Source organism: Micropterus dolomieu, linkage group LG10, assembly GCF_021292245.1.
Source record: "Micropterus dolomieu isolate WLL.071019.BEF.003 ecotype Adirondacks linkage group LG10, ASM2129224v1, whole genome shotgun sequence".
Lineage (NCBI taxonomy): Eukaryota > Metazoa > Chordata > Actinopteri > Centrarchiformes > Centrarchidae > Micropterus > Micropterus dolomieu.
This window is the reverse complement of record NC_060159.1, coordinates 5,174,787-5,184,678: the sequence shown is the minus strand read 5'-3', so window position 1 is coordinate 5,184,678 and position 9,892 is coordinate 5,174,787. Positions and strand designations below refer to the sequence as shown.

The window sequence follows — 9,892 nt, the reverse complement described above, 5'->3', positions numbered from 1 at the left end:
GCCACACCTGCCAGCCATCAGCCTCATCTTCAACAGTATTTCTACCCCGGTTCTCCACTCCATCTCCGCTTGATCGTCGTCACTCCAGTCATGGTGCCACTTCTGCGTTCTAAGCCCTCTGATACCTTGTTCTCTGACCTGTTGTCTCCCGAAACTAACCCTGTCTTTTCTCTCTCCCCGCCAGGTCCACTCACCTCCGCCATCCACTCAGTCAGCTGGGCTTGCCTACCTGCCTTCTCCCCTCGCCTCGCCTCCGCGGCGTTCCCCCGGCTTCCCTCCACGCTCCTCGCCCCTCTTGCCTCGGCCTCCTGCCCCCTCTCGGTCGCCTCACTTGAGCCTTGCCAGCCCCGCCAGCTCCTCGGCCCTCCGCACCCACCGGCGTCCAACTTATGCCTTTTCACCTCTCGTCTCTCCTCTCCCTTTTTTCCCCTCAATAAACCTCTTTTGCAAACTGACAAGCATTGCGTATACAAATATTAGCCACCAAATGGCACAATGCCAACAGTGGTGTTCATCTGATAAAAGGTGAATGTAGTCCATAATGTAAGATATCATTTGGATGGATCATAGGGCAATCCAAAGTGCCTCATTACCCCATCTTGTCAATGAAACAATACCTGTAACAGTTGTATTAGTAGGTGGTGTTGTAACTGCAGGTGTAGTGACACTGGTTGCTGAAAGGGTACTCGTAGCATTTGTGCTGGCACTGGTCTCGGGGGGAACAGTAGTAGTAGCCTCTGTACTAGTAGTTGATGTGAGGGCTGTGGTTGGAGCGGGGCCAGAGGAAACATCTGATGTATTGGAGCCAATTGTGGTATTTTGATTGGTTACACTGCTGCCTGAAAATGAAACAGTTTAAACGTGAGTATAATTACTCACAATTTTCTCAAAATGGCAGATCATTTATAGTTTCTTTACAATTTGTATTCTAATGATTCCCTATAGTGGGTTTTATTATGACATACATATTTTGCATAACATATTTGGTTCTTGTTATATTTTTGTAATGTGGGTAGTTGAGTGCAGTCTTATGTGTGGACCCAAATACAGACAACACAACAGGAGGTAGCAGTTCAAAATAAAGTTTTATTAAATCAAAATAAACAGGCAAACAGACTGTTTCCTGTTTGGTCCTGTCTCTGTTCACCTGCCCTGTTTTTTTCTGTTATGCAGTTGTTCCCTATTTTCTGTTTTACTTTGGTAACTGTGTGTCCTTGTGTGTTCCCATATGCCTTACTTCTTGTTTTAATTTGTAATGTTCAGTTCTCATGTGTCCTTGTCTAGTTTTGTTTCCTGTTGTTTGATTACCTGATGTGTTTCAGCTGTGCTTCCCTCCCTGCTCGTTTGCCTGTGTACTTAAGCCATCAGTTCTGTTCAGTCTTTGTCTGTTGTTGCCTGTTCCTGCATGGTGTCTGTTTTTTGGATTATTCCCTTGATTTTCGGATTACTCTGTCGTTTGGATTTGTTCCCCTGTTTGGATTATCTTGCCTTCTGTTTTTGGACATTCCTGTAAGTGACTGCCTTTGTTTGAATAAATCTGCAAGCTGATCTAGCCTTGTTTAGTGTCTGCATTTGGGTCCACACCTCAGCTCCCTGCCACTAAACTCAGCCTTATCTCATGACAGCTGCGGTGATACCGAGAAACTCTTGTAGGCCATAGCGATATAATCTTTAGGCTATTGTTGCCTAGAGGTTTTTACAGTAGCCTACTAACCGCTTTCAAATGTGTTTAATATTTTTTATTTTCTACCCAGTCCATTTCACACAGCCTGCCGCAGCTGTTAAAATAAATGGGTTTTATTTTTCTTATGTGAGGCTGAATATTATGAGCAGTTTGGTAGGGATATTGAAATACTAAATTTTAATATAAAACATATATACTGGGTATTTTGAACTCCCTTTGTGGTACAGGCACCAGGAGTAACACTAGGACATGACCTAAGGCATAGGACTAAGAACTGAGGTACAGAACTAAAACGCAGGACTAAGAAATAAGACGAGACAAGACAGATACTAAGTAAACTTAAACATGTGAATGAACAAAAGAAAAAACTAAGCTACGAAACACAAACTCCAAACATGACAAAATCAAATAAAACTTACAGAAACCAAGAACCCAAAACTAAACCCATGAAAACGGACTAAAACAGGAAAAAACATGAACACGAAGCCACATTCTTAACAAGTTGTTGGTGTTGCAGCTGCTGTAGCAATAGATGTGAAAAGAACATGTTTTGAAATTCGAGTTCAAAAAAGTAAAATCCTTCAAGTTAAAATAAATTAAAATTTTGTTTTCAAACATATCTCAATACACACAATAAAAAAACACTTCAATCAATTCAAGCCCACATCAGATGCCATACTCTACTCTAATAAACATATAATGTATTAAACACTTACTTGATGTTTTGGTAACTGTTATGGTTATACCTGTTGTAGCAGCTGTTGTTGAATCTGGAAAGAAAAATAAAAAAATATTTTGTGTATTAACTGAGAGGTAACACCTGCTAAAGAAATAAATAGCAAAAAAAATTCTAAAATATTGTAAGAATTATTTTATAGCACTAATTTGTCATAATTGCTGTTGGATTTCCAGTTGTTGTAGTGTTTATATCTGTTGTAAAAACGATGTTGAATCTAGGCCTGCGCAGCACTGAAAAGCTTTGTCTACACATTGTCCCACTGACACTATGCCCCCTCGCCTCTTTAAGGAAGCCTGGGAGACAATTGGCCCAAATGTCCAAAAAATCACCAATAGTAGTCTGGCAGCAGGTGTCGTCCCAACATATTTCAAAGAAGCAGTTGTGGAACCCCTGATTTAAAAAAAGAAATCTGGATTCCTCAGTTTTATCCAACTACAGACCTATCTCGAAGCTTCCTTTTTATCTCAAAAATTTTAGAGAAGACTATAGTTCTACAGCTGCAGTCTTTTTTAGATGTACATGGTATTTTTGAGATTTTTCAATCTGGTTTTAAAGCATTTCACAGCACTGAAACTGCACTTTTAAGAGTTTTTAATGACCTTATTAACCACTAACTCTGGTAGTTCTGCCATACTAGTGCTTTTAGACCTCACCGCCGCATTTGACATAGTAGACCATGCGGTTCTTATCTCTTGTCTAGAGCACTGTGTTGGCATCAGGGACACTGCTTTGCAGTGGTTTAAGTCCTATTTCTCTGGGAGATGATTTTCAGTAAAGCTTGGGGACTCATCTACTGCAACCCTTCTTTGTGGTGTTCCACAGGGCTCAATTCTTGGACCACTTCTCTTTTTCCCTGTATCTCCTCCCCCTAGGAAGCATAATTAGAAAGCATGGCGTCTCCTACCACTTCTATGCGGACGACTCCCAAATATATTTGCGCCTCAAAAGTGGTGGAAACTCCCTCGTACCACTACTAGAGTGTTTAAAAGATTATAATGCCTGGATGGCTTCTAACTTTTTAAATCTAAATGAAGATAAAACTGAGGCCATTGTGTTTAGACCCAGTCAGGCCGGTGATATCCTTTCTGTTGACCTGGGCTACCTGCAACAATATGTGAAACCCGTGGTGACAAATCTGGGTGTGAAAATAGACAATGGTTTTAAACTTGATAAATAGATAAATAATGTTGTTAAATCCAGTTTTTATCACCTGAGGCTTTTATCTAAAATCAAACTTGTTTTATCTCGTAAGCACTTTGAACATGTGATTCATGCTTTTATCTCAACTCGTCTACTCGGACTACTGTAATGCACTTTACATTAGAGTTAACCAAACCTCTCTTTCATGCTTACAGTTAGTACAAAACTCGGCCGCTCGTCTTTTAACTGGAACTCGCAAGCATGAACACATTACACCAGTGCTGGCCTCGCTTCACTGGCTCCCGGTCCATTTTAGAATACATTTTAAGATCTTATAGTTTGTTTTTAAATTACTGACCGGGTTGGCACCTCACTACATCTCAGACTTCTTACAAGTCTACACCCCGCCATGGTCACTTAGATCTACTGACCAACCTCAGCTGGTCGCTCCAAAAACTAGGTTAAAAACCAGGGGTGACTGTGCTTTTTCAGCAGCAGACCGTAAACTGTGGAATGAGCTACCTCCGCAGGTCAAATTGGCCCCGACCCTCGAATGTTTTAAATCCTGTCTCAAAACCCACTTGTATTCCCTGGCTTTTAATCCAGCATGAGAGCTGTGTAGTATTGTTGTTTAATGTGTTTCTATATGTTTTATGAGTTTTTATGTTTTATTTCTTGTTCAGCACTTTGTAAACCTTTGCTTTTTAAATGTGCTATATAAATAAAATGGATTGGATTGGAATACTACAAACTATATATTTTAACTGGTAAAAAGGTGGATTGGCTGGCACAGAGCAAGCAAATTAATGTCATGAGTATAATTGCAAGAAAGACACTTCCTTTATTTTATTTATAGCCTAACCCAGCAGTGAATCATGTCAATTAAAACTACAGTCTGTTTTCCAAATATAAACAAGGATATTAAACATAGGCCTTCCAAACACAAATTTCATCGGTAAACAATAGGCTTATTTTATTGCCTATAATAACGTTTTGTCAGGCCTGATAAACTTCAACTGTGACTATTCCGTTACAAGAAACAATGTTTCACAAAGACATACCTTACCACGGACATAAAGTGATGCTTATTTGCATGTTATGACTGTTTGATACAGGTAAACTAGCTATAGATGTATAGATACTGGGCATTACAGCTTTAACATGCTGCGCACGCTCCCGCGGAGGACAATCAGTTTTTGGTGGGTGATCACTTTTCGGCACGACGCCTGTCGCTTCCTCCTGCACATGTTGTGATTAAGATTGTGCCCGAAGTGGAGGGGCTGTTCACAGACAGGTCCGTTGTCATTGAGAGAGAGAGGAGAAAGTAATGGACACTTTGCTAACCTCTGCACTGATGTTCCGCATGCAAGTATAGGCTAAGTTGTCAAGAGAATACTCTCAGAATGTTGTGGTTTGTGGGAAAACGGTGCACATTGGTCCGACTTTCTACGACCTAACCCAACTAGACACGTCAAACTCTAAAGATCCGACTGACACTGACAGCCGGCGCACACTGATCCAATAGTTGGAGTTGGTCGGCATTTGTCGGGACAGTGTGCAAGCAGCTTAAGGCTACCGCTATTGGGTTAGAGGAGAAGCAGGATGAGTCAAAGCCTCACTGGACCTGTATGGTACCATCAAGTCCAGAGCCAACACAATAAACCAACCAGTGCCCTGCAGCTATACAAGCGCAGACAAAGGTAACGCACTGTAAGAGTACAGCTGCGGACAGGGCAGGGCTAATGCAAGCAGCAGCTCTCACCTCACCGTCCAGTGAGAAGGAGACTCACTGCACACTCACAGAGGTGTGTCATTCAGACAGAACAGTCAGTACTGAGTGAGTCATTCAGAAACGGGAGACGGGAAACATACCAATAAGCTTCCACTTCCGACCAGTGAGGAGGAGGGAAGAAGACTGTGAGGGAAATCACTCTGGATCTGAAAGAGCTGGTGATGCTCTTGGGCATAAAGGCAGGATTAGGACACAGGACAGCCGAACTGCAGTCACCTTGGATCCTAAGACTTGAAGGGGCCACAGAGAGGGCAGCCAGATCGCTTACCCTCTCTGCCGATGTCAGAGCCAATAGCAAGGCAACCTTGGCTGAAAGGAATTTCAGGTCCTTATTCTCCAAAGGCTCGAAAGGGGCTTTAGACAGAGCGCATAAAACCAGTGCCAAATCCCACTGAGGAGCTGCAGGGTGTTACACAGGTCTGTGTCCCCGCACCCCTTTCAGGAAATGCTTCACAAGTGGGTGAACGAGTACCGTCCTGTCACCAAACCACTTGTGACTGGATGAGATGGCGGCAGCCCTCTATCCATCAGCAGCTGGAGGAATGAGAGCACACCAGGCAGCGAGCATGTCACCGGATTCAGCCATGGTCCAGACCAGAGTTGGAACGCTGACCACTTGGCAGAATACGAAGACCGAGTGGAGGCGGCTCTCGAACCCTGGATGGTGCACACCACCTCCTGTGAGAGACCCAAACCCTCCAAGTGCAGCCTCTCAGCAGATAGACCTATAGGGGCCGACCCAACAGCAGGACTGGGCCACAGAGGGTGTGCGAAGGCGTCCACCCTTCATGGGGGGGGCATCCTGCGAGCTCATTGAGAACCAAAGGGCGCACTGAGCGTTTTCTTGGTTGGCGAACAGGTCCACTTCTGCCATGCCAAACCTGTGCCAGATTTGAGTGACCAGATTGGGGTGAAGGCACCACTTGTCTGGACGGGGGCCCTAAGTTTTACATGATGTCCGCCCCTCTGTTAAGTGCACCAGGGATGTACTCCACCCTAATGGAGAGCTGTGTGTGTGTGTGTGTGTGTGTGTGCGTGCCCACAAGAGCAGCCGCCTGGCCAAGCCCAGCAGCTGCACCAAGCGCACACCGCTCTGACAAAGTGAACAACATTGGATTGGAGACCAAGCGCAGTTTCTGTCTCACTGGATCGACGAGCAGGCGCATGAGCCTCCTCATGTGCAGGAAGCCCAGGGGAACCACCACGTGAGTGGCCAACATGAGACCCAGAAGCCTCATGATCAACAGAGCCACCACCACAGGCTGTGAGACGACACTGCGAGAGGAGTCCAGTATCACACCCAGATAGGTGAGCCTTTGGGAAGGAAGAGGAGCGCTCTTCTCTCAGTTAATCGGAAAAACCCAAGTGTGACTTGTGTGCGATGAGCCTGACCACCTGCGCAGCAGCAGGTCGTCCAAATAGAACAAGACCCTGATACCCTCCCATTGCAACAGCTCCAGAGCCCTCTCAACACACTTGGAGAAAGTGCGCCGGGCCAGTGAGTGCCCTGGAAGGAGAAGCACAGGAACTTTCTGTGTTCCGGGACGACGGGAACATGAAAGTATGCGTCCTAAAGGTCGATAGAGGTGAGCCAGTCCCCCTGGCACACACACAACAGCTGTTTTATTGTCAACATGCACAAAGGTCTGTATAATTGCTCTGTTAAATGACGACAGATCAAGGATGGGCCTTATTCCCCCCACGATTTCTTCCTAACCAGGAATGAACGAGAGTTACTCCCAGAGAATGCCGGCCAGTTCCTGGGCTGGGGGAACGGCCAGCTGTGTCAAGGCCATTGTCCACCGGAAGTTGAAACGGGGGGATCGGGGAGCTGCTGGTGGACCCGCGGATGTAAGGAGCTGAGTCATCTGACAACTGCTCCATCAGATCAACTTCAAGTGTGTGGGCCCCCACACCTCTTCATCCTGTCGCTGCTTCTCCTCGGGAGAGAGGAGGGCGCTGTATGGACAACGCAAGCCGGGGGTGAGCACACGGCCATCATGTTCCAGCTCGAGGCATGCCTTGCATCAGGGATGGAGGTCCATCAGCAGGGTGAATGCTGTTTCGCAGACGCCGCACACCCGCATGGATGCTCTGGCATCTCGCCCCACATATTCACAATGTGACAACGTGATAGAGGCCCACATTGCGGGTGGGCGTAGACAAAGCTTTTTTCAGTGCTGCACATGGTCACAAAGGGGTAAACCCAATAGCAATAGCCTTAGAGGGTGAAGCCTTTATGAAATAGAACAAAACAATTCATCAGACAAAACAAAAACATCAGATGCTATACTGTAACAAACGTATACAGTGTATTAAACATGTACTTGTTGGTGCTGTGGTAACTGTTGTGTTCACATCTGTTGTAGCTGTTTTTGTTGAATCTGGAAAGAAAAATGTTTAATTTTGTGTATTTAACTGAGAAGTAACATCTGATAAAGACATCTTTTTTTATAATTTATTTGTAAATTTACTTGATACAATTGATGGTTTTGTGGTAACTGTTGTGTTCAGACCTGTTGTAGCAACTGCTGTTAAAAAATGAAAAAAATTACAATTTTATGTATTTAACTGAGATGTAACATCTGATAAAGAAAATAAATTGTAGAAAAACTTATTTTATTATTATTATTTTAAAGCACTAACTTGTTATAATTGCTGTTAGAGTTGCAGCTGTTGTAGTGTTTATACCTGTAAAAATGTTAAATCTATGAAAAAACAATGCATAGTATAAAATTGCTAAGACATTTTGAACAAATATTTAATTGGGTAATGTTACACCATCCCTTATTTCTAAAAACATACTTGTAACTTCACTTGTTGGTGACGTTGTGGTGTTTGGAGGTGTTTCTTTTTATGGCCATAACATAGTAAAACACAGTAAATAGTTATTCAGTAAAACATAATTTACAGTACAATGTGTAAAGACCATTTTATAATTATGCATTTTAAACTGAAAAGTGAAATTGTCCAAGTGAAGAAAAATTACTGACAAAATTTAATAGCATGTTTAGATTGTTGAATTGTTAATAGCCTGCAAAGACAATTCAACAAAACCACATGATTCAAGCTCATATTTCTTACTCTAAACATTTACTAAATGTTACTGCAAAGGTGTGTCACATAAACTTAACCTAATACTAAATGCCTTGGTAAAAAAAAAAGGAAAGGAAGACCATCATTAAAAGTCATTGTAATTGTAGGTGTAGTGGTGTAGTTATTGTGTATGTTATCATCATGTATTATTGCAGACAATGAAAGACCAAAATATTCAAGCCCAGAACAATTACTTTCTTTCTAAATTTACTGTTTAAAACATATATGTCCATCGTGAGCCGTTGGTGTAGCTGTGGTTGTTGCAGTATTCAAATATGTTGACAGTTGAATGTTTTCTGACGCCAACTCTGTAGGTCTTGCTGTAGTTTGAATTAGTGTTTAGATGTACTGTTATTGTAGACGGTGTGTCTAAAATGTGATTTTAATATCATTAAACAAAAAATATAATTCAAGAAAGGATTTTACTTAATTAACTCATACCCTTATTTTAAAAACCTTATTTGCTGTAAATGTTGTTGGTGTTGAAGAAAAGTTTAATTTCATAGATCATTTAAACATTTAAATTTAAACATTAAGTAGTTAAAAAATCTTAACCACAGGAGTGTTACCCATCTCTTATTTCTACAAACATACTGGTAACGACAGTTGTTGGTAAAGGTGTGGCTATTTTGTTGTATCAATAGTTGTTCAAAATGTTGTTGTTCATAATGTGTTAGTGACAATAGAAACCGTATTATTTAAGGATATATCACTTACGTTATTTTGCAGCATGTTTACTACACAAGTCTGTCCCATAAATAACACTTAAAAACTATCTGCTGTATTAGAACTAGGAAGAGCAATTTAATAATATTTTTATAAGAATTTGAAGGTTATTGTTGTTGGTTTTGTTACAGCTTTTGTAGTGTGCATATTTGTTGTATTAACAGGTTTTGAATATGAAAGGACGATTTTGGGGTGTTGTTGTGTTCAGGACTTTTCTTTTTCTTCTGTTCACTCACTTCGTATGTATTTAATTGATAAATATATTCTATTAACATGTCCATTTTTGAAAGTATTCTTACTTGACAACATATTTTCCACACTTGCATAAAACCTTTGCACAGTACTGTATGTGATTATTACAACATACCTGTTATGACAGTAGTAGTTGATAAGACTGCTGTAGCGTTTTGTGTTGTTGCAACAGTTGTGGTCTCTGTGATTTAAAAAAACAGTAACACTTAAACTGCTGAAATACTAAAAAATGACAGCAACAAAGACTGCAAAGCCTTGTGTATTTTAATTGTCATAGCTTAGATCACATATCATAAGCTCAATGAATCAGAGTGTGTAAGTTGAGTAAGTATAGCTATAGCCAAAAACTTTGTGGTATTTTCAATTACTTTAGTATGGAATAAATACATAACAAATAATGCAAGTCTGAAAATACATTAGTATTTCATACCATCTGAAGGAGTTGGGCAAATGAAGAGATCTG

General features: G+C 41.7%; 1 protein-coding gene across 1 annotated transcript in view; it reads right to left on the bottom strand.

Annotated features, from left to right (window-relative positions):
* Positions 1-9,892, bottom strand: part of LOC123978194 (adhesion G protein-coupled receptor F5-like) — a 27,993-nt gene that overhangs the window by 11,736 nt on the left and 6,365 nt on the right. Inside the window, exons 8-13 of the mRNA XM_046061360.1 lie at positions 6,748-6,862; positions 6,445-6,630; positions 6,100-6,236; positions 5,929-6,012; positions 5,572-5,709; positions 618-839 (exon numbers count right to left, since the gene is read on the bottom strand). Coding sequence (XP_045917316.1) covers positions 618-839; positions 5,572-5,709; positions 5,929-6,012; positions 6,100-6,236; positions 6,445-6,630; positions 6,748-6,862 — 882 coding nt within the window. The remainder of the gene's footprint in view (positions 1-617; positions 840-5,571; positions 5,710-5,928; positions 6,013-6,099; positions 6,237-6,444; positions 6,631-6,747; positions 6,863-9,892) is intronic.